Here is a 25,691-nt window from a genome sequence, read left to right as displayed (position 1 = left end):
CATTCATTCAAAAAATACTTATTGAGTGCCGTTGATTGCCAAGTACTCACTAGTCATTGGTGATATACTAGGGGACAAGACCGTCTTTCCTTTATTCGATAGTTTTCTACATTTCTGGTTCAAGTTACTATAACATACATTATTTTGCTAATTCGAAGAAAGGTGATAATATCTTTTTTTGTTACTGATCTGTAATAGTAGGTTCTATTGGTAATTGAAGCAGGGTATAGGTGACATACAACTAAAAATGTTTAATGGCTGTAAAATAATTGTAGGCTCCTAAAAAGAACATTTTCTGGCAGAAAAAGATTATGAGAGAATAAGGTAGGCTAAAAGAGAAACCTCATTCTAATAAGGCTGACTTCCTTCTGTCTTCTCCACACAGTTACCAAAACTTTCATTTTCTATGACTGTCTTCTCAGGCTAGCTCTATGATTTGGTAAATATTAAAAGGACAAAGAGTAAATCTTATAAGTTTCTTAGTGCTGAAGGGTGAAGCTAGTAGTACAAGGAGAAGGCTTTCCTCTTGTATCCCACATGTAAATCAGGGACCTTTCTTACTTTTCCATAATATAAATTGTATACTATTCAATAAGAAGCTTCTAGAGAGACTACTCCTCGGTTTTATTGTCTGACTCAGAAGAAGGCATCTCATGTTGGACATTTCAGGGCAGAGAGAAGGAGAAGGAAGTCTCCACCAACGTGAGTGAGTGTGGGAGAGTTTATGAGACATGTTGACCCTAGCAGTGTCCTCCAAGTCACATTATAAAGGTAGCAGCCTTCTTGTTGGGCTAGGCTTGCTTACCTGCAACCCTCTCTTTGGGATAGATAATAGCATGGAGTAAAGTGACTTTTGAGGTTCCTTTCATTTTTTAAAAAAATTCTATACTTTAAAGAGAAGAGGTTGGCTGAAGATGTTGAGGACCAAGTTGTCTTTGGTGGATGCTAGTGGTCAGAGAACAATGATCCTAGGAGATCAGGATTATATAGTCACAGTTGTTTTATCAATACAAACCTCTTAGGTTTGTGGGGAGCAAAGGACACTAAAATTAATTTTATAATGCTTCAAAAATAAATAAATGGGGTCAGACACAGTGGCTCACAGCTGTAATCCAGTACTTTGGGAGGCTGAGGTGGGAGGATCACTTGAACCCAGGAGGTTGAGGCTGTAGTGTGCCGTGTGCACATTACTGCATTCCAGCCTGGGTGACAGAGCAAGGCTACATCTCAAAAAAAAAAAAATAGTGCTCTTTTTAGACAGTTCCTGTTTGTAGGAGGAAGGTCCACAAAGTCTTTAAATAGGGTTTTTTTTTGGGGGGGCGGGGGGTTGGTTTTATGAATAATAGAAATTTATTTCCTCATCGTTCTGGAGGCTGAGAGGTCCAAGACCAAGGTACCAGCATCTGGCAAGGGTCTTCTTGCTGCATCCTCATGTGGTGGAAGAGCAGAAGAGCATGAGCCCACTCCCGTAGCCGTTTTTATAAGGGCACCAATCTATTAATTTCCAAACATGAATTTTAGAGGATGCATGCAGACCATAGCAGGGAGGATCCTTCCTGCCTCTTCCAGCTTCTAGTGGCTCAAGTATTCCTCAGCTTGTGGCTTTATCACTCCAGTGTCTGCTCCCTCTCCACATGACTTTCTCTTTGTCTCTGTGTCTGTATCTCAAGTCTTTCTCTGCCTTATTCTATTTTTTTTTTTTTTTTTTGAGATGGAATTTTGGTCTTATTGCCCAGGCTGGAATGCAATGGTGCGATCTCGGCTCACTGCAACCTCCACCTCCCAGGTTCAAGCGATTCTCCTGTGTCAGCCTCCCGTGTAGCTGGGATTACAGGCATGCATCACCACGCCTAGCTAATTTTGTATTTTTAGTACAGACTAGGTTTCTCCACATTGGTCAGGCTGGTCTTGAGCTCCTGACCTCAGGTGATCTGCCTGCCTTGACCTCCCAAAGTGCTGGGATTACAGGTGTAAGCCACCGTGCCTGACCTCTGCCTTACTCTTATAAGGACTTTTGTCATTGTACTTAAGGTTCACCAAGATAATCCAAGACTATTTCATCTCAAGATCTTTAACTTACTTGTACCTGCAAAGATTCTTTTACCAAACGAGGTCCCATTTGCAGGTTCCAGGGGCCCAGATGGGGGTTTATCTCTTTGGGGCCACCGTTCCACCCTCTGCTGTCTCCAAAACACATCTCAAGTCTGTCCGCTTTTCCACTGTCACTGCATCACCATGGTTCTTCTCTCCTGGGACTCCTGCCATCAGCCTCTCTTGCTTTCCTTTCTCTACCCCATAACTCATTTTCCACACAGCCTGAGGGATATTTTAAAACCCTGCCCCAAACCGTGTATCTCTGCCTAAGGCCCTTCAGTGCCTTCTCTTACCTGTACAGAGCTGGTCTCCTGCTGAGAATTTACATCTTCACACAAAATGTTATCACCTTGAGGTGAGCTCCCAGTGGTTTTGAGCTCATGTGCTCATGCCGCTCTTCCACCACCAGCCCAGCAGGCCACCAAGTTTCATTTTATTCTCAGCATTTTTCACAACTTGAAAGCATTCTCTCTCTCTCTCTCTCTCTCTCTCTCTCTCCCCTTTATTCACCCATCCCTCCTTCAACCCACCTACCTACCCATCCATTTGTGAAATTAAAGAACAGACTTCTTCTTTGTGAAGAATATGTTTAACGTGTTTTAAAACAGTTTTATCACCTGCCCTCCTCTCCACACCCTCTCCCCCATTTTCTCTTCTATTAATGGTGGGTTCTTCATGTCCATGGTGTCTGGGCTTTTCACAATCGTCACTGCTGTTTTCTATCATGCTACGTGGCAGGGCAGGCAAAACAAATTGAGATTTTTTTCTGGTTAAAATCTCCAAACAAAGTTGTAAAAAAAAAAAGAAAAACCCAAAGAATTTTAGAAGTGTCATTTTTACCTAAGAAATGACTTGCTAGAGTTTCTATTTATGGATTGACTGTTACCTCATTGAAGGACAAAAGGTTAAGATTTTTGGCAGTGAACTTCTTTAGATGTCAGACCATTGCTTGGGCTATGCAGCAGATGCATTTCCTTTTCAGTCCCCACAACTTGCTGCTGTTGCTTTCCTGCTCATCGCTTCTGTGAAAATCGTTGTCCTTTTCCTTCTTCTCTTTTTTGGTCTCTTTGTTTGAACTGTCTTCTGCTTTCGTTTCACCATTCTGATGGAAATCTAAGTGTTGTTTTGTGGAACAAGTCTCCCCCTTGATGTCTCCAGACACTTCCATGCCCAATTTGTGACAGAATTCTCTTGTTTTCATTTCTGCTTCTTGGAGTGCTGATACCAGTTTGTAAACAGTATCATGTATGGTGCTGTCATGACTGATGTACTGCAGTGAGTGGGTGTGACGCATCACAGTCCTACATGCAGGGCAGGTGTTGTTCTCTTACAAATACTTTCCCAGGCAACCCCTACAGAATGTATGCAGACACTTGGTCACCATGGTTGCATCAATGAGGTGCCCACTACACAGGCGGCAGGTGATGTGGGCCTTAGTGTCCCATAGCTTAATCCTTCTGGTCAACATCTTTGACTTTTCCTCTCGTTGTCTCTCTGCTTGTTTTTCTTTCTGCCTTGGCATGGAGGCCGCACATCATCACCCTGACTCACTGATTCTGCCTCACTCTGCACTCTGGTTCACTTCTGGCCCTTGCTGTTTTTCAATTTCTGGCACAGAAACAGTCACTTTTGAGGGATGGCCAGGAGTCTCTGCTACATTGTGCAGCTGTGGTCTTGGTCTTGGGGTACAGGCAGGGGTACTCCAGGAGAAGGAAGGGGTGCCACTCCTTTCAGATCCACCCCCAAGAGGAGGAGACAACACCTGTCAAGAATCTAAAATAAAGACATGGAAGTCCTCAGATAGTTTTAATGGTTCCTGATAGTTTTCCTAATAATCTAAATTTCCATCATTTTTCCTCTATCCAGCCTCCTTTTCAACTTCTCTTTAATTAGAGTCCCTGGTCCATCTTTATAATTACTCCTTCACACACAATCAATACCCTTTCTTACCCTCTCTCTATCCCTCACACTCTCAATTGAGCTCTTCTGGTAAATCTTGCTGCTGGTTAAATCTCTGTGCCTACTCACCTCTCCACCCATGCCTGCACCCAAGCAGCTGAATGTGGCTTGAGAAAAACTCACAACCATCTTAACAGGTCTCACTTTAGATATATGATGTCACATCTCAAGTGGGCTTAGAGAGCTGCCTGGCAGTCCTGCCCCATTTCTCTGAGAATTTACTCACCCACTCACCAAGACGACTATTTCACGCTTTTTCCTTTCACCTCAAACACCAACATTTCTCTTTTCCTTTCCAGTTTTTTTATTTGACTGAGAATAAAAGAAACATAAAGATCCCCTACCCACCAAATCTACCCACCTTCCTGCACCGTGTCTGTTTCTCTGCCTTTCCTTTTTGCTACCATTGTAGGGGAGGATGTATCCAAACCAGCCTGTGCACTGGACCCTGTGTTCTTTTAGTCATTATGAAGAAGCCAATCTGTCCACTATGCACCAGGCTTAGTTTTAAGTACCTTATAAATTAACTAATGAAATCCTTACAACAGCCTTGCGAGGTAGGAATAATATCAGTTTTATAGATGAGGAGGTTGAGGCACAGCAAAATTCAGCAATGTGTACAAAAATCACACAGCCATAATAAATTTGTGTGGCTTCAGAGTCTATGCATGCAGCCACAGTATAATACTGTGTCTCCCAGGATATTCTCCCGCAGCTGCTTCTGTCTTTCCTGCCTCATTGATTGCCCCTTTCAATGAGATCTGACCCATTAGCTTACAAGCAGGTTCTATTTTCTATATTCTATTTTAAGACCCTACCCTTGGCCTTGTGTCTCTCTCCAGCTGCACTCTATTTTCTCTGTTCTCCTTTTAGCCAAATTTCTGGTAAGAATTTTTTTTTGTTTGCTGTGTCTTCTTTTCTAATCTTTTTTTGAACCACTCCAACCTGGCCTTTGTCCATGTCATTCCTCAGAAACAACTTTTGTCAAGGTCACCTGTGCCCTCCCAATGTCCAAGCCAGAGGGACACCCTTAGTCTCTTACTCGGAGCCTTGGAGATGCTTTCTTCATTTGCCTTCCCTGACACCACACACTTCTTGGATTTTCTCCCACCCTGGTGGTTACTCCTGTTTCCTGTGTGGATCTTCCTCTGCTAGTCACCCTCTAAGTGGTGGCTTTGCCCGGGAATGTGGTCTGGACCATTTCCCTTTCTGTCTGTACTCACCTTCTTGATAATCTCAGCCAGTCTCAAGGCTTTGAATATTATTAATAAATTGACAATTCCCAAACTTTTATCTCTAGCTTTGAAACTTCCCTAGACTTCCAACATTTTCTTGGATGCCATAGGCCATCACACAGTTACTATATCTCAAATGCAAATTCTTGCTTTGACTCTTTATCTTTTAGATCCCATTTTCAGTCATGTGGGATCTTCCTCCTGCATCTCACATTGTAATTATCAGCAGGGTTCTACCTTGAAATTACATCCCAGATCTGACTACCTCTCTCCTCTTTCCAGATTGTACCCTAGTCCAAAGCACCATAATCTATTCCTGATTTTTAAATGGACTCCTTATTAGCCTTCTTTCTTCATCTCTTGCTTTGATATAGCCTGTTCTCCACCCTGTTGCTAGAGTCATTCTTTAAAAATATAAGTCAGTACTACTTGTTCCCAAAAAACCTATTGAAATAAACAAAAGACTTAAAAAAAAAAAAAAGTCAGATCTGGCCACTGCCTACTTCTTCCTACCTCATTTCCTGTATTTGCCCTGTCCCTCCCAGCCCGGGCTTCTTTGCCATTCTTTGAACACAGCAAGGCCACACCTGCCTCAAGGATTAGGTCCTTGCCATTTCCTCCACTGGGAATGCTCTTCCTGTAGATGTTGACCTAAATTAAACAAGAGAATTCATTATTTTGGTATGGCCTCTGTTCAAACTTTACCTTGTCAGAAAAGCTTTCTTTAATCTCCCTTTCTAAAATAGTGGTGCCTGACATTTTCTATCTTCTTGCCAGTTTTAATGAGAGTGTAGAGACCCCTGTCTGTTGGTATATCTGTTTGCTTGCTGTGAGTCTCCTTGAGTGGCATATGGGCTCCATGAAGGCAGAGACATTATTGCTCTATCCCTAGTGTCTGCAACAGCACCCGTTAGGGGGTTGATAAATATTTGTTGCATTTTTAGAATAGTGACAAGTATTAATCCTACAAAGTTAAAGGACATATAAGAATAAAAAAAGACTGAAGGTGATTTTTTTTAAAGTTAAAAAGCCCCTAAATGATAGAGGAAAGGTAGTATGTGTGGAGAAAGTTGTGTAGAAGCAGAAAAGGAGAGTCTCAGAATTCTTGGGCGGCTCCAGTTTTTCTTCCTCCCTCCTTTTCTCCACCATAGGAGGAGAATTACCTGTTGCAGTAACTGCTGTGCCAAGAGTCAAGGGGAGAGACCAAAGGAAAGGCCTTCTGTGAACTTCGTGGGCACTTACCAGGGGCTTCAGGGGTGCATCCATGGTGAAGATGGGGCCTTGAAGTATTGCTAGGAAATTAACATTGGTGAAACAAAATGAAATTGGGAATCATATGTTCCTTAAACCCACTCTACTTGAAGCATTGAAAATGACAACTTGTGGTGAAGTGCCATGGCTCACACCTATAATACTAGCATTGTGGGAGGAGGATTGCTTGAGCCCAGGAGTTTGAGACTGTGGTGAACCATGATCATGCCACTGCACTCCAGCCTGGGTGACAGAGCAAGACTCTGTCTCAAAAAATAAATAAATAAAAAAAAAATCAGGAAAACGACGAATTGTGAATGTTAACTCTTACAATGAAGATAATGGTAATTTTTAATGTGTTGCTTTTCTGACCACTCCTGGTGAATATCCCATTTCCCAATTCCTTTAGAGTTGGATTGAGAATGTTGAGGCAATTATTTCCAGTTTCTTGGATTACTCTTCCTTAGAGAGAACAAGATCCAAGAGTGAATTTATGTGCTCCTCACTTACCATTGTTCTGAGTTCTACTCACTGATGTGGATGAATAGAAAAAGCCGTGCCAAAATAATGAATTGTCTCCTTTAACATTATGAGCTATAAAGGGATGGGAACAGCTTCTTTTAAGTTCTGTTAGTATTTCACAGTGTGCTAACTGATAAACTTTTAATGATCTCCAGAAAACAGCAAGGGGATGTTTACTACCCTTGTACATATAAATAACTTTAATAAAAAATCATATTACTTGAATTTTGACTCCCAGCAAACATAATACCTGACACTTATCTGACATAACTATGGTTTTGAAAGTTTAAACTCTAGGACATATGGTGGGTGTATAATCCTGCAAAGTTCACATTGTCTGACTTTGCCTATAAAGATGTGTTTCAAAAGGCCAAACGATTATTTTGTAGTGTTTGGATCATTTCCAAGAATTCATTTGTTTCAGCATAAACTCATTGTATGTTTATGCTTCCCTTTGATTTCTTTTTGCCTAGAGGGAGAAGAAGATGAGGATGAAGAGGACGAAGAAGATGAAGATGAAGAAGAGGAAGATGAGGAAGAAGATGAGGAAGATAAAGATGGAGACTCGCTGGATGAGGGTTTGGATGGTGACACTGAGCTGCCAGGTTTTACCCTCCCTGGTATCACGTCCCAGGAACCAGGCTTAGAGGAGGGAAACATGGACCTGTTGGAGGGAGCTACCTACCAGGTGCCAGATGCCCTCGAGTGGGAACAGCAGAATCAAGGCCTGGGTAAGAGTCATGTGTATTTCCCTTTTCCTCCCTTCTCCCCTCCTTTTATATTTCTAAGATGACAGCCTTCTTTCATTGCCATCTATTGTAAAGAAAAATGGATTTTCTATGTTTATGGGTGGTTTCTACATTTATGGGTGGTTAAGAATGTAAGTATAAACTCATCGAAGAAATAACATAATTAAGAATTAAAAATTATCACTTATTTCTTCGATGAGTTTATATTTATGCCCTTAAGTAGCCAGGCTCCAAACAGGGACTCCAGCTGCCTATTATGAGCACAGTTGCCTGATGTTTGGAAGAAATTCAGTTTTTCCTTCCCAGTTGGGAGACAGTTGTTGGCTTTAGGAGGACATCTGCACAGGGAGGAGATACGTGTAACCAGGATGCTGGACAAGCAGCACCAGGGGACAGAGTCAAAGAACAAATACATTTTTTGTTCCACTCTGTCCTTTGGGAATTTGTTCCCTAGGGGAAGTTCTTCCCCTGCTTGTAGGTGAGCAGTTGGGCAGTCCCATGATTTTTCTGTTCAGTCTTGTGGCTGCATTACCTTGTCAAACACGATTTCATTTCAGCAGCTAGGGTGGCCAGACCACTCCATGCTCACTCTCTCTTATTCATGGCCCGTGCTTGTGGTGAGAGACTTGGAGGATGCAGGCCGCTCCTCAGCTCGGCACTTCCTTCCACAATGACAGGGAAGCTCCCCAGTCTGTCCCTCTCCTCTTGTCAGGGGAGACACTATTAAGCTCTCAGTGACTCCTTGAGGCCCTATTCCCTTGACCTGAGGTGAATTAATCTCTTCTCCAAGGAAACTCTTCTCTAAAATGCTCCTAGTCTTTAACAGCTAGGCCCATTGATTCCTTCAGTGTGGCAGATGTTAGGTTTAAGAGTCAGAAAAACTGGTACAAATACTAGTTTTGGGGATATGTCATTGAAAACTTGGAATTTGGTCTGGGCCTTTGCTCTGGATGTAATTCCGGGAGTTGCACTCTGTAGATTGGCATACAGGTTGTAGTTGACATGTAGCTGGGATTTCCTGTGGAATATGCTACAGGAAGGAGAGCAGATAATAAGGGATGGGCTTCCAGTGGACAGACAACATTTCTTGAATTATTTTCTGGCCAAATTCAGCATGCACTGGGCAATGATTACTTTAAAAACATGTCACATGAAACTGGTAGAAACTTATAAGGGTATCAAAACATTATAATATCAAAATACTATAAAACAAACACAAAATAAGATGATCTCTGGTCTGTGAACAAGTGAATGAATATTTAGTCTGAAATGCTTCTGTTCTACATGAACAGGTTTGAAATGAATGAAATAAGATACAAAATACAAAGATAATTTATACCGAACAGGTTAAAAACAGACAAAAATCTACACATAAAGTGACTCCTCAGGTTGTGCACAGCTTTATAATATGGAAGTATCATGTACAGTTAAACAGCCTTTCAATATGGATGGGATAGATATTCAGACGCTCTAGTACTTTACTGGAGAGAGGAGCAAGGGAGACAGGGTTGCCTTAGCACAGAATTAGGAACATCATATGGCATCTACCTTGGATTGTGATCAAAGAAATGAAGTTTCACCACTTATGAAGTGGACTTGCCATCTATGAGTAATTATAAGTAATTAGAGGGTCTTAGAAAACTATAAGGAGGCTCTGAATCAAGGCTAAAATGATCATCTGGGCTGTGGTATTATCATGCTCCTCAGTGCAAATTTACCACTGAATAGGAGTCAGGTTTTTAAGGAATCAACTTTACTGAGGTATATATTATACACAATAAATTGCACCCACTGAAAGCATACGATTTGATGAGTTTTGAGAGTTGTTTACACCCATGCAACCCCCATCACAATCATGCCGCAGAGCATCTCCAGCATCCCACCGCCAGTGATTCCTCATGCCCCTTTGCAGTCCATCCCTCCCTCAGCCCCCAACCCCAGGTAACCACTGGCCTTTGGTCACTATAGATTAGTTTGCATTTTCTAGAATTTTGTACAAATGACATCATATGGTGTATACCATTTTGTGTCTGGCTTAGATCACTTAGCATAAAGATTTTGAGATTCAACTATGTTGTATGTATCAGCAGTTTGTTCCTTGTTATATATAACATACACACATGTACACACACGCACACACTCACACATATATATAGCTGACTAGTATTCAATTGTATGGATATACCATGTTTTGCTCATCTAGTCACCTGTTGATGAACACCTGAGTTGTTCCCTGTTTTGGCTAATAGCAGTTAAATTTTAAGGCTTGTCAGGCTTGAGGCTTAGGACAAAACGCTCTGTTGTCCTCCTGTCCTGACTCCTGATTTCAGTCCCCTTGCACAGCTAAAGTTCCTTTTTTTTTTTTTTTTTTTTTTTTTTTTTTTTTGAGAAAGAGTCTCACTCTGTTGCCCAGGCTGGAGTGCAGTGGGGCGATCTCGACTCACTGCAAACTCTGCCTCCTGGGTTCAAACAATTCTCCTGCCTCAGCCTCCCGAGCAGCTGGGACTACAAGTACCCATTACCATGCCCAGCTAATTTTTGTATTTTTAGTAGAGACGGGGTTTCACCATATTGGCCAGGCTAGTCTCAAACTCCTGACCTTAGGTGATCTGCCCGCCGTGGACTCCCAAAGTGCTGGGATTACAGGCGTGACCCACTGTGCCCAGCCACAGCTTAAGTTTCTTAAATTAGTGATACCAGTTTAGTAATTTTTTATGCTTTTAAAATTGACTTCTCCAGATCCTGAGTTTTTAAAAATATATCAGACTTTTTCTTATTATTTACTATTTCTCTAGGTGTCTCTTACTTTTTGCTGTTGCTTCTTTTTCTAATAAATTCATTTTGTCAACATGTTTTCAGCATTGTGGGTTTCCTGGGAAGCAAAGCAAGGAACAAATATTTCAAACTGTTCTCACTGTGAGAAGATTGTGTTTGAGGAGTGTCTGGATCCAGAATTTTATTCGCCCACCAACCTTTTCTCGGAAGGACAGGAATATCTCCTAGTAATTCAAAACCAATAACAACTTCTGGATCAATATTAAATGGTACAATCTACTAAATACTCTCAGGTCAGGTAAAATAGTAGAAACTCTTTCGTTCTTTGTGATGGATTTTGTGGTAGGTGAAATAATGGCTCCCCGAAGATGTCCATGTCCTAACATGTGGAACATGTGAATAAATTACCCTACATGGAAAAAGAGACTTTACTGATTTGATTAAATTAAGGATCTTTAGGCTGGGCACAGTGGCTCACATCTGTAATCCCAGTGCTTTAAGAGGCTGAGGCAGGAGGATTGTTTGAGGCCAGGAGTTTGAAGACAGCCTGGGGAACATAGCAAGACCCCATCTCTACAAAAACTGCAAAAGTTAGCTGAGGGTGGTGTGTGCCTGTAGTCCCAGCTACTCAGGAGGCTGAGGTGGGAGGATCACTTAGACCAGGTGTATTATTAGTTTGTTATCATGCTGCTATGAAGAGATACTTGAGACTGGGTAATTTATAAAGGAAAGAGGTTTAATTGACTCACAGTTCTGCCGGGCTGGGGAGGCCTCAGGAAATTTACAATCATGGCAGAAGGGGAAGCAAACATGTCCTTCTTCATGTGGTAGCAGGGAGGAAAATTGCAGTGGGGGAAAAGCCCCCTATAAAATCATCAAATCTTGTGAGAACTCACTCAGTACTATGAGAACAGCATGGGGAAACTGCCCCCATCATCGAAGCACCTCCCACGAAGTCCGTCCCAGGACACATGGGGATTATGGGAACTACAATTCAAGATGAGATTTGGGTTGGGGCACAGCCAAACCATATCACCAGGAGTTTAAGGCTGGAATAAGCCATGGTTATGCCACTGTATTCCAGCCTGTGTGACAGAGTAAGACCCTGTCTAAAAAAAAAAAAAGAAAAAGTTAAGGATCTTTAAATTGGAATGGGTAGATTATCCTGGATTATTGGGTGGGCTCATTATAATTACAAGGTTCTTATAAGAGGGAAGTAGGAGGTTCAGAGTTAGAGAAGAAGATGTGATGATGGGAGCAGAGGTCGGAGTGATGTAGCCATCAGCCAAGGAATGCTGTCAGCCTTTAGAAGCTGGAAAAGGCAAGGAAACTGATTCTCCTCCAAGGCCTCTGGAAGGAATGCAGCCCTGCCAATATCTTGGTTTTAGCTCAGTGAGACCCATTTCAGACTTTTGACGTCCAGAACTGCAAGGTAATAAATTTGTGTTATCTGAAGTTTATGGTAATTTGTTATAGCAGCCATAGGGAATGGATTCAGATTTCAATAGGTATTTAAGGAGTAGCAGCATTTTGCAGCATTTTGAAAGCAGAGCCTCATGGCAGCTATGCTCAGAGCATAAACATTGTAAAATTACGTATACTTTTTCCTGTAATGAATCAATAAAAATGCAAACACTGAGATCCTTTGAAAAGTAATTCTATTTAATGATAACACTCTAATTGTCTGTCCGCTTCATTCCTATTTTTAAATGGGGTTGTTTTATTTATAGGTTATCACCTCCATTTTTACAATATGAATGGTATTCCAAAGCAAATGCTAAAACCCATATAAATTTTTAAAAATGAACAGATTGAGGTGGGTAGTGAACTAAAAATAATGCAAACTCTTGGAATAGATTATAGTCTCATTTCCTGTGAAGTGCCAAGAGCAGGAACATAGACGACTTTCTAAGGCAAAGCAGTAGATTCAGGCCTCAAATTCTCTGTACTTCTGTTTTCTGCACTGTTACATATGCATTGCCTCTGAAGCTTTGGAGGGAGAGAACTTAGTTTCTTCATCTTGCTGCAGGGAATTGTGACTGTGGAGTGAACTGTGTGTTGTTGGGATAGAGAGCATCAGGAGTGAAAGTTCCATGTTTTGATTGAGGTATATTGACTGATGGGTCAAACGCTAGTAGCATATAGGAAGCTCTCTATTCACATATGCAGAATTAATTTCTTCTTTCATCTAACAGGTTCATTTTCACATTTATTAACAAGAACCTGTACAGAGAGCAGACACTGTGACCCACACCACTTCTTATCCTGTTGCTATAATAAATCACACAATTATCATCTTTAAAGTGTAAAAATCGGTATGACCAAAGATGAATCAACATATCCATTTTAATGTTTATTTCCAATGTAATTAATACCTGGTGATTCATTTCTTTATTCTTGCTATATTTGTTAGAATGCCTTCAGTTATAGATTATAGAAATCCTAACTTAAATTGGTTTATAGAATGAAGAAAATACATTTTTTTCCTCAAAACAAGAAGTCCAGAAATAAAGCTCCTGGGTCTATTGATGCAGAACCCCAGTTGTCAGCAGTGACACAAGTTTTTTCCGTTTTGCTCTACTACTATCCTTGGTGTGTTGACTTGGGCCTCAGGCTGGCTTCCTTTTAGTTGCAATGGCTGCAACAATTTCAGGTTTCACAGAAAAGACATTGTTCAGAGAAGGAAGGCAACTGTCTTTTCACTGTGCTTCTTTCCTTCCTTTTTTTTTTTTGAGACGGAGTCTTACTTTGTCGCCCAGGCTGGAGTGCAGTGGCGTGATCTTGGCTCACTACAACCTCCACCTCCTGGGTTCAAGTGATTCTCCCACCTCAGCCTCCCCAGTAGCTGGGATTACAGGCACGCACTATGCCTGTAATTTTTGTATTTTTAGTAGAGATGGGGTTTCACCATGTTGGCCAGGCTGATCTCAAACTTCTGACCTCAAGTGATCTGCCTGCCTTGGTCTCCCAAAGTGCTGGGATTACAGGCATGAGCTACTGTGCCTGGCCCACTGTGCTTCTTTCTTTCTTTCTTTCTTTCTTTTTCTTTTCTTTTCTTTTTTTTTTTTTTTTTTTTTTTTTTTTTTTTTTTTTTTTGAGACAGGGTCTCACTCTGTCTCCCAGGCTGGAGTGCAGTGGTGTGATCTCAGCTCATTGCAACCTCCACCTCTCAGGTTCAAGCAATTCTCCTGCCTCAGCAGCCCAAGTGGCTGGGATTACAGGCACATACCACCACAGCCCAGCTAATTTTTGTATTTTTAGTAGAGATGGGGTTTCACCATATTGGCTAGGCTGGTCTTGCACTCCTGACCTCAAGTGACCCATCTGCCTTGGCCTCCTAAAGTGCTGAGATTACAGGGGTGAGCCACTGTGCCTGGCCACTGTACTTCTTTCTTAAGAGAGAGGCAGCCTTTCAAGAATCCCCTGGTAGACTATATCCTGCCCCTGCTTGGCTGAGATTAGGTCACATGCCCATTTCTGAACAATTGTGGGCAAGGGGAATGTAATCACATATGGGTGGAATGGATGGAGCCAGAGGGCAGTTACCATGTGTGTCACGCATGGTTTCTGTGTTGTTCTGTTTTCTTCTCTTTTCGGTGATACACATCTATGTCTCTTCTATTCTCTAAGAATCTCATGATCAATCTTGTTAAATTATTATCTTTATTTGGTTTGAGTTCATGAGTTCTGGATGAGAGCTTGAGGGTGGCATTGTTCCATCACAAGAAGAGACCATTTTTGGCTACTTTAGAATTTGATTGATGTTCCAGGTGGATAAAGCTATCGGTTTGTTAATTGAGAATTATTATAGCTGTCTTTACTTTTTTCAAAAGTCTACATCTAACATTGGAATGGACACTTGATTGAGGAAGTGGTATATTTTTCTCTGGAAATCCTTAACAAACATGATGCTCAATTAATGGTCTAGGGATGTTTGTGTAAAACAGAGGAATGGAGGGGAGCACTCATGTATCTATCTTTTAACCAGATATTCATTGAGCACCTACAAAGTGTGTGCTGTATGTTCTGAAAATAGTGAGAGGCTGACAAAGAGATACATAGTCATGGGGCAGAGTGTGGTCTCATAAATGTGAGGTCAGTGGCTGAGCAATTCTATAGTGAGGGACTGAATCATCACTTATCACCAGGGCTCGTTTTGAGTGGGCAGCCATCTCATTTGAGGTGTGACTTCAGGGATGGGCTGTCTGATCCTCTAATTTATATCAGCCTTGCTGTCCTCACACAGTGCCTGCTTTCCAATATTAGAGCCTTCCTTTGCATTGATACATGTCTTCAGAAGGCCTTAGAAAAATGCAGAACTGCTATCTGGGTAGAACAACTCATTAAGACATTATCATTTATTATGTTCAATAAAGGATTAATTTATCAGGTTCATTAGCTGCTAATTTGGCAAGACCAAAGGGAGAGGAACATAAGACGCATGTGTTTTGAATTGGTAGGAGGGTAGAATGCATTGCAGCCTAAGTGTGGGAAGTAGGCCTTCTGGAAACAGAGTACTTGACTGTGAGGAAGTGAGACCCTTAGCCCTAAAATATGTCAGCACTCTCTTCTCTTCCTCCTTTTTCTTATCATCCATTTAAAACACTTAACATGTAGCTAAGATTGACTACTTAATATAGTGCAACACAGACTGTGGCAGCAAGGAAGAGATGCTTTGCAAAAAATAGTGGGAAGTGTGAGATTTCAAACAGCTCCTCATTGCAACAAATGTCAGTGTATTTTGATGTACAACATGTTAAGCTATGGCTTAAAGGTTTGCTCGAAGCTGCCAAGACTAACATAATTAAGTATGTGTATGGAATGAGTGGAAGGAAAGAAACCTGAGCCCAATGTAACCAGCACAAAGAGAGATGGTAGATTGGCTAAAGCCCTCAGACGACTGTTCTCAATCTTGGCTGCCAGCGGAATCCATTTCTTACGGCTCCTAGAGAGCTATAAAAAGTATTGATACCTGGATGCTACCCCTATAAAACAACTGTCTTAAACCGAATCTACTGGTTGTGCCCCAGGGGTGAGGCAGCTTCTGTTTATGTAGGGAGATGGAGAAAGAGCATTTTCAGAAGTGTTGCTGTGCATTGTGAATGGAATCCCCATGAGCAAAAATTTACATTACTTTTAATGATCTTTTCTGTGTTGGATTAATGTGTCTTAAAAAAACCCTCAGCTTTTTATAATCATATAGAGATCAAACAAAGTCAGTATTCATGATTTAATTTTCCTGGAAAGCTCCTGGTCACATTACAGACTCCTAAATCTGGACCATGGAGGTGTATACTCAGACACCTGTATCCAGGATGAGTGGGCATCTCCCAGTAGGAGCTTCCTCAAGTGGGTAACTGCCAGACGCCTGGGAGTCCTTCCATCCCCAAGATGGTACCCAGGGTTTCTGAATTAGAGAGTAATGCCATTCACTCTTTCTCTGGAAAGAATGGAATTATTTTTCCTAGACAAGAGAAGCAAAGACTTGGGTGCAGACCTCTTTTTTTTTTTTTTCACATTAGCTAAGACACCCTGGTGCTAGAGTTTAAAGCAGAGATAATGATCTCTGCCTTGTGAGGGTGAACATGTAAAAGAAACTGAACATAAGAGAAATGAACACATAAAAAGAGGATGCCTTTTAAGTCTGATCATTTTTTTATTCATAGATCTTTCCATTTGAATTGTTGGTTACTTGTGGATTTGTAGTAGTTGGGAATTTCTAGGGAAGAGTATCTATATGCTTGTGGTAAAGGATTCAATAAACTCAGGATTTTAGTAGGTTTTAAATGCATGTATTGCCTGAGTTTTCCTCTTATGTATTTATATCCTGCTGTATTGTACCTATTTGTGCTAGAAACTCCAAATCCTCTTTTTAGCATGAGGTGGGTTATAAATAGGTTAAATACCCCAAAATGAATAGACTTCCGTCCTGCTGCTTATTCCCAACTGTGCTCGCAGATGTGCACTGCGAACTACAAACACAGAATTCATTAGAACCAAAAGTCAGAAAGAGAACTGGCCAAGCCTAAAGAAAAGCAGGTGCTAGCCTAAAAAGAATTTAATGTACTCTGTGTTTTTCTTTTATTTTTATGTTCACGAGACTTCTGATGAACAGTTCTAGATATTGGTTACAGTCAAATTCTTGTTTTCCTTTAACATAAGACACTTTAAGGTATTTGGAAAGAGGAAAGGATTGATGGCATAGATAATTTTGTGGGTTGTCCAAGTTTTTCTTAAAGACTGACATTTAATGATGTTTTCACAGCTATGTAGGAATTTCACACCAAAAATCTCAGGCAGACAGCACTGAAGCTTCAGGAATCATTAATTCCAAGAGTCATAGACAGAACCCAGATGAACCCAGATGCTGTTCACTTTACCCAGGTCAGCTGTGGAACGCTGCAAATTCCCTTCTCCTCCCTCTAAATTTTCTTTTAAGAAAATGAATGTGAAGCAGCTCAAATGCTAATGTAATGAAGGAAACCCATAAAATAGAGTTAGTTGAGTGTCGCTATAGTCCAGTGGCCACCATGACAATTTAGTATGTCCAGAGCACTCAGCTAACCCCTCAGGTGAAAAGCCTCCTTGCGGATGTTCCTATGTTGAGGAAGAAAAATTAACCTTGGTTGTTAAAATAATAACCTTTGGACCAGCTGCATCTCCCAACTCAGGGTTCACAGAAGCAATACTGTAAGTAGTAGGTTATGTAGGATCTCCTAAATGAACTGTCAAGCTGGCCTCAGGAAGCTGAAGTTATTTTTGAAATTCAAAAGAATTGATGGTGCAAAGTGAAAATACAACAAACTAAAAGTGAAGAAGAAATTAAATGTTAAAACAAGGAATCAGAGATTTAAATCAGGAAATTAGAGGAGCCAACAGTTCAAGGCTCAGAAGCATTTCTTAAAATATCTTTATCTCTTTTATATACTCTTGGTATATTTAGGGATCTCCATGCGCTGTCTGGTCTGTCTTCCCGCCTGTTTCTTTTTGTTGCTCTGTCTGAGACCTCTATCACCAGAACATGTATCAAATATTCCCTACTCACTTTTTCTACCATTGTTTTTCTTTCTTGGAATAGTTGTCTCCTCTTTCCATGTGTCTATACCTGGATCTGGCCAAAGCCTTTCCTGGGAACCCTAACTCACACTGAGCCCTTCCTTTTGAAATGCTTCCAGTCATTTGTCAGTATTATTTAATTTCTATTCACTGCACTGTCTCATTTTGCTTATTTTTTGGGGGAACCTCAGAACATCTAGCACATAGCATGGAGTACTGTTGATTCTTAAAAGGGATTTTTCTTCCAGCTGATCGCCATTCTGGGCCTGAAATTTTCAAGCACAGTTGGGAGGAGAAAGGGGATGCTCTATTGCATCTCTCCTGGATAGTAATATGGGGAGTGGGGCAAGGTTTTTAGATGACATGAGGTTAATTTGTGGAAAACATGGTAACTGATCAGGTACTGAGGGTTTTCTGTCATGCTTATAACTGACACTAAGCTTAGCTATCGTATGGCAGGTAGAGCTTCACCTCATTGTTATTTTTGCTGGTTCTACTTACTCCAAAGTGTTTTTGATATCTACAGAGTCTTTAGTAATCCACTGACTATAGCCTGCTTTCTGGTCATAAACTTTAGAGAGTACTTTGAGGCTAGTTTTTTCCAGAACATCACCTAACATTTTATATATTTTTTGGAATGAACTTTGAGCGATTCTTCACTGTAGAAATGATCAGACCTTAGAAGTGTTGAGTCAATTACATTGATTAGCTTAGCCTCTGAATCGGAGGAAAATCAGATGGCATTCTCACGGAGTGATTGAGCAATTTAAAAATTTACAAATAGTTAATTAGGTGGCTTTATAGACATAAAGCCTTTGACAGCTCCTACCAAAGAATGAAAACAACTATTGCATCACCTAGATGGAAGTGAGACATTTATAAACCTGATTCTCTCTGCTGCTGGTTCATTGCTTCCCCAGCTCTGAGAATCAAGTCCTCTTTTTGTATCTCACTTCTGAATGTAGAAAATTATTATTATGATGTAGCATTTTAAATGTTTTAGGTTCCTGGTTTGAAAATATTTTATCTTTTTGTTTCTTTAATGCCCTGTAGGAGCTGTTGGGTTAATGGTACCAAAGTTTCACTAAAAATAAATTTGAACTTGTTGGTTAGGAAGAGCCTTCTGGAAACCTAAACCCAAATATCTTGGCTCCAAATTATCTATCTTGATTTTATTTCTTCTTACAATCTGTGTGAAATAATAGACTCAATGCTTCTTAGAAGCTGAAGCTCTTCTCTGTATTTTCATAATTAAATTATATTGAATTAGAGAATTGGAAAAAAATCACATTTCTTTTATTACAAATGCATTTCTTATAGGAAAATTCAGCAATCACTTTTCCTTTGGAGAGCCAGAAAAGGAGACTTGGAACTAATCCAGAAAATAACCTCTTCATCCACTACAGTTAATAAAAGCATTAATAAGACATATTACATCTGAGGAGAATGCTATGAACTAATTTCTTTGTAACGAGAACACTTGTAGGCTCAGCTGGGGAATTATTGAAATATGAAAACATCTAGTAGGCTCTTCTGGGAATTAAACAAGAAAAAACACTAGGAAAACTGGGAAGTTTTTCAGAAAGGAAGAAATTAAGTATAAATTGTCCTCTTTGAAAAAATACAGAGGAAAGTAAACAAGGATGATGTTAAAGAGTTTCCAACTGTGTTAAAACAAAATGGAGAAAGTAGTCAAAATGGGTCCTTATCTCTTGATTTGAGGTTACATGATGCTAGTTAAGGTGAATTACTTAATTAAATGCTCTTGGTCCACTCTATTAAGAATCCGGAATATTTGGAGTCTTCCAAATTTTACTTGGTTTACTTAATCTGGATCAGAGAAAGAATGCACTTAACTTTTGCAATTCAGAAACAGAGTAGTTAATTTTTCCCTGTCTCCAACTGAGACCATAAAAAAGGATGCTAAAGCCTTAAAGCTAAGCTTAGTGATCAGGTGAAGTTGAAATCAACTTGTTTATTTCATTTCAGCATTTGAGAATTAATGGCCACAGGCTTCTGCTTTTCCAACTCAGAACCTTTCTGCTTGCACAGAATGATTTACAGAATCTGGCACAAAATATAGCTATATGGTCAACAACAGGTCCCAGTTCAATTCATGTGAAGAACTTTCAAAATAAACTTTACAAACACACAGATTATCAAGACCCAGGGAAGGAATTTAAAATGAAGTGCTCACAACTTAGGGGATTTTGATTTACACCTTCCATCTCTCAGTTTTCCTGCAGGGCTGAAATCTTTCTGAAATAATGGGATTTGAATTTTCAAGCTGCTCCTCTTGAAAGGATAGTGACTGTTTGGAACAGGAAGGATTTGATGAATCCTTGGGGGTAAATATCCAAAGTCATATTGGCAACTTCCAACTGCAGAAGATTTGTGTGAAATCAGCCACAGGCACTGGGTGAACTACCACCTGGGTTTGTTTATCACAAACCTGATAAAGTATTGCACATCCCATAAGACCAGAGCCTTGGGCTTCTGAGCCCTGCCATGGGGGAAACAGATCAATAGTAGAGGCCGTGAACACAGAGTTAAGGTGAAGAGTGATTTCCAACTAGACCTGACAGCTCAGGAGCCAGCAATGGAAACCACAGAGAGATAGAAAGACAACTCATTTATTTACTCCACTAGTAACAAGAAGGTGGGGCAAACCATGGGGAAAATTCTGATGTGAGAAGTTTATTTCCAGTGGAACCTTGCAGCCTTTTCTTCTTCCTTCTTCCTGGTCATCATTCTCACTTTGCATTCTTCATTTGAGCACTGGCCACACCTCCCCAGGACTGTCCTGGGATCCCAAGAGGCTTCACTCTTCTCTTAATCCCCCTCACTGTATCAAAACACTCTCATTTTAAAACCTTGGTCTAGTGCCTTTATGATGGACCATGAATAATTCATGCTTGTTAAAAGATAATTTTTAAAATAAGATATAATCATGATTCTTCTATAGATTTAAAGTGAACATGTCAGAGATTTTATTTAACTCATTATTAATGAAGAAGCCAGGCAAATAACATAACGGGCTCAAATGAGACATGAAACAACCACAAATCTATGTGGAGTCAAAAATTGTTGAAATGAATTTATAGATGGATGCAAAACTGACTTTTTCCATTCAGCAAAGGTTGTCCCTTTTCTGGATATTTAATTTGCTTGTTTAGAGAATTATTTGTTTTGCTATTGGTTATCTGTAATTTAAAGAGTTGTAAAATAGTTCAAAGGCAGTGAAAGGTGCAGAGTCCTAATGGAGTCAGATAATTCTTAGGGGTGCCAGCACTCCATTGAAAGGAGTTTGTTTGTTTGCCTTTGAGATGGAGTCTCGCTCTGTCACCCAGGCTGGAGTGCAGTTTTGTAATTTCAGCTCACTGCAACCTCTGCCTCCTGGGTTCAAGCAATTCTCCTGCCTCAGCCTCCTGAGTAGCTGGGACTACAGGCACACACCACCATGTCTGGCTAATATTTTTAATTTTTAAGTAAAGATGGGGTTTCGCCATATTGGCCAGGCTGGTCTCAAACTCCTGGCCTCAAGTGATTCACCTGCCTTGGCCTCCCAAAATGCTGGGATTACAGGCATGAGCCACCACGCCTGGCTGATACTTAATATCTTTCCATTATTTCAAAGTTTAAATTTTGGAAGAATTTTTATAGCGAAAGAATCACTTGCTAATGAAAAAAGTTGACTTATGGACTTTGGATAGGCGGGAATGTATCTTGTCTGCAAATGCCAGTTGCTATAACAAACAACTCTAAAGTCTCAGTGGATTAATATACTGGTTCCTTGCCCTCTTCATAATCCACTGTCACTCAGTTATTCTTCCACCCATATCTCCATCATCTTCTTGGACTATGCAACTTCACTGGATCCTCTGCAGCTAGCCAGGAGGCAGGAAAGAGAGAGAACTTAGGGAAGGCTACCTGGGACTCCTCAGCCTATGGCTTTATTTTCCTTCCATTTCAAATTATGTTAGTGAGAACTAGTCACATGACCCCTCATGGATGGAGGAGGGGCAGGGGGTGGTGGCAGTACATGTCATTCACCTGAAGCAGCCTGGTTGGTGAACACATAGCATTTTCAGTGGTGGACTTTCTCAAGGAAGGCAAACCCCAGAGAACTGGGAAAAACTCCATTTGCTATTTATAAATTATTGCTAGATCATGAGTGATTGAGTAGAACAATGTCTGCTCTCCAGGAGCTGATGAGTCATGGGGAAGAAAAATCTGTAATGCGAGGCAGGATGTGAAATATGCTGTAGAAAAAAAATGCTCTGAAAGTACCAAGTGGAGCCTTATAAAGCATTACAGACAATAGGCAGGGTGGCAGTTGAGAGGCTAGAATTTGGAGTCAGGAAGTCCTGAACTGAAGCCTTCGCTTTACTGCCATTGACCGTGGATGAGTTTTTAACTTCTCTGAGATTCAATTTCCTTAACTTGAAAAAGAGCATACTAATTATTCACTCATAGAGTAGATCTATGTGTGCAGAGTGAAGCAAAAGCCCATTTATCCTCAGCCTTGAAGGTTAGGCAGATTTCAAAAGGTGGAAAGGGGCAAAGGAGCATTGCAAGAGAGGAGCAGGTAAGCCGCTGGGGCCTTGGTTCCTTTACCCACTACTTCCTCAAGGAGCTTTTTTATATTGGGAGTTCCCAAGAAGACTGTATTTGAGGAAAAGGAATCCACTATCAAAAATAAATTTGAAAACTCCGAGTGTTCTTGGGAGCGTTGCTGATTCATTGTTTTTTCCAACATGACCCAATGGTTGTCAGCACAATCTTTTACTGACTGTTAAGTTTAACCAGTTTAGTGTGAGGAGATTTACAGTTATTGCCTGTCTTAGAGATGACACAAATAATTGATGAGAGTTTCTGATTTTTCAGATATTACTTTTTCAAGCTATAGGTAAGCTGTGGTATCTCGCCTATATTTTAGCCTCTGAGGTTTTTTATTTTCTCCTCCTGAGTTAATTGTATATTTTAATTTTTGGAACATGTAAGATCATTATGGGATGCTATTAAGAAAGAAAAAAAATCCCAACATGACTACCTTAAAGGCATTTAGCATAAAGGCAGTAGCATTAAGATATGAACTTGGCCGGGCACAGTGGCTCATGCCTGTAATCCCAGCACTTTGGGCAGCCGAGGCAGGCGGATCACGGGGTCAGGAGATCAAGACCACCCTGGCTAACACGGTGAAACCCCGTCTTCGCTAAAAAATACAAAAAAATTAGCCGGGCATGGTGGCGGGCGCCTGTAGTCCCAGCTACTCAGGAGGCTGAGGCAGGAGAATGGCGTGAACCTGGGAGGCGGAGCTTGTAGTGAGCCGAGATCGCGCCACTGCACTCCAGCCCGGGCAACAGAGTGAGACTCCGTCAAAAAAAAAAAAAAAAAAAAGATATGAACTTGAAATTTGAGAGTGTTTTGTACTACTTAGTGGCCTCATACAAGTTTATATTTACAAGTTTATATTCAACTTCTCTGCACTATAATTGTTGTACTCATTTTATACAAGCGAGCACAATCCTTTGGAGAAAGCAAGCACAGTGTTGACCATTAATGTGCACACAAATCCCCCTGGGGATCCTGATACAAGGTAGGTTCTGATTCAGTAGGTCTGGGTGGGGCCTGAGATGTTACGTTTGTATAAGGCTTCCAGGAGAGACTGATGGTGCTGGTTTGTGGGTCACACTTTGAGGGGCACTGGGCCGGAGGATGCACTTTTTATCTGAGAAGTTGAGGAAACCTCACTTGGGAGATTAAGAGGCACTTTTATTTATTTATTTAGAGACAGCGTCTTGCTCTGTGTCCCCGGCTGGAGTGCAGTGGCACAATCTTGGCTCACTGCCACCTCTGCCTCCTGGGTTCAAGCAATTCTCCTGCCTCCGCCTCCCAAATAGCTGGGATTACAGGTGTGCACCACCATGCCTGGCTAATTTTTCTGTTTTTAGTAGAAATGGGGTTTCACCATATTGCCCAGGCTGGTCTTAAACTCCTGGCCTCAAATGATCTGCCCGCCTCGGCCTCCCAAAGTGCTGGGATTACAGGTGTGAGCCACTACGCCTGGCCTATTTATTTTTATAGAAAGGTATACATTTCTTTATTATTTTTTATTTTATTAATTATGAAAATCTTAAAAATAATAAACTCAACCTCACTGTCACACAATATAGCCATGTAACAAACCTGCACATGTACACCTGAAACTTCACTGGGGCACAAATGATCCCATCACCCAGGTGGTGAGCATAGTACCCAATGGGTAGTTTTTCAGCCCTTGTCTCCCTCCCTCTCTCTCCCTTCTAGTAGTCCCCAGTGTCAGTTGTTTCCATCCAGAGGCACTCTTTTAAAAAGGAGTTAGAATTTTATAATATCTACTTCTATTAGGGCTACATTCGTTTGGTCCTTCTCATCCCTCATTACAGACAGAATTCTTTAGACCCTTAGACTGGCTAGTTTTGACTGGGCACAGTGGCTCACGCCTGTGATCCCAGCACTTTGGGAGGCCGAGGGGGGTGGATCACCTGAAATCAGGAGTTTGAGAACAGCCTGACCAACATGGAGAAACCCTGTCTCTACTAAAAATACAAAATTAGCCAGGCATGGGGGCACATGCCTGTAGTCCCACCTACTTGGAAGGCTGAGGCAGGAGAATCACTTGAACCTGGGAGGTGGAGGTTGCAGTGAGCTGAGATTGCGCCATTGCACTCCAGCCTGGGCAACAAGAGTGAAACTCCATCTCAAAAAAAAATTATATATATATATATAAATCTTAATGATAATGACAAAGCCATCTCATCTCCTTGTCTTAGCATCATTGGCAGTCAAACCTGGCTGTTGCCTACTGCAGATGAGCAATGAGGATGAACTATGTCACTCTTAACTGCTGTTCAAATCTTACCAACAACTCCTTCACCATAATCCAGTTACTCAGATAGATCATTTCTATAGTTACTATTTTGTTTATAAGTAGTGTGGAATTTTAGAACTTTTCTGTGGCTGGTTAGAGTAGTGCCAAGGAAGCCAACCCCCAGCTCCCCTCAGGTAAGGATCAAGGTTTAAGTCTAGAAAAGAGCCAGGTGTATGTGCTTTTCATCACAAGAAAGTCTTAGTCAGAGCAGGGTTGGAAGGGCACATCCAGTCTTGCTCACGGGAGGAAAATGTTCCAAGTACCTACTTATTCAGAAAGTTTTTATTGAACACCTACCTTTTACATAGAATTTTTGTGGACACATAAATGTATGGTAAATTTGGCAATAGTAGCTCTCATTTCCTGGGAGCTTTCTCTATACCTACTATGGTTTGAATGTGTCCCCCGAAATTTATGTGTTGGAAGCTTAATCCCCAATGCAACGGTGTTGAGAGGTGGAGCCTTTAAGAGGTAGTTAAGTCATGGGGGCAGAGCCCTGTTGAAGGGATTAATGCCTTTATCATGGGAGGGGGTTAGTTATCTCAGGAGTGGGCTCCTGGTAAAAAGTGGGAGTTCAACCCCCCTTTCTTTTCACTATTGTATGTGCTCTCTTGCCCTTCTGCCTTCTGCCATGGGATGATGCAGCATGAAGGCCCTTGCCAGATGCCAGCACCATGCTTGTGTACTTCCCAGCCTCCAGAACTGTGAGAAATAAGTTTTTTTCTTTATAAATTACCTGCTCTCAGGTATTCTGTTACAACAGCAGAAAACAGACGAAGACAATGCCCATACTGCTAAGCACTTGATATACTTTACATCATTTAGGTTTTATAAGTAGGTATCATTATCCTTCATTTATAGTTAAGGAAGCCTAAGAGTGTGCCACAGGTCAAAATTGCATGGTCTCAAAATAGCTGCAACATTCTCAAGCATCATATTCAGATGTGGTGATGTGTGGCAGAAAAGAGGCATTATTACTTCTTATGAGCCTTTTGAAGAAAGAAGACTTTCCCAGAAGCTGCTCACACATCTGCCTTCATCTCACATTGGCCATGGTTGTATCATATGCCTATGTTTCAACCAGTTTCTAGCAAGAAAATGGAACTACATTGGTCCCATTGGCTTAGGCCAGGGGGC

General features: G+C 41.0%; 1 protein-coding gene and 1 pseudogene across 1 annotated transcript in view; one reads left to right on the top strand and one right to left on the bottom strand.

Annotated features, from left to right (window-relative positions):
- The window catches only part of ARMH4 (armadillo like helical domain containing 4), a 133,429-nt gene that overhangs the window by 35,466 nt on the left and 72,272 nt on the right, over window positions 1–25,691 (top strand). The window contains exon 4 of the mRNA XM_030811209.1: window positions 7,535–7,792. Within this exon, the coding sequence (XP_030667069.1) occupies window positions 7,535–7,792 (258 nt within the window). The remainder of the gene's footprint in view (window positions 1–7,534; window positions 7,793–25,691) is intronic.
- On the bottom strand, window positions 2,963–3,568 carry LOC105739231 (annotated as a pseudogene).

Source organism: Nomascus leucogenys, chromosome 1a, assembly GCF_006542625.1.
Source record: "Nomascus leucogenys isolate Asia chromosome 1a, Asia_NLE_v1, whole genome shotgun sequence".
In the NCBI taxonomy this organism is placed as follows: Eukaryota; Metazoa; Chordata; class Mammalia; order Primates; family Hylobatidae; genus Nomascus; species Nomascus leucogenys.
Note: the sequence above shows the minus strand (reverse complement) of the source record. Positions and strands in the feature narration are given on the sequence as shown.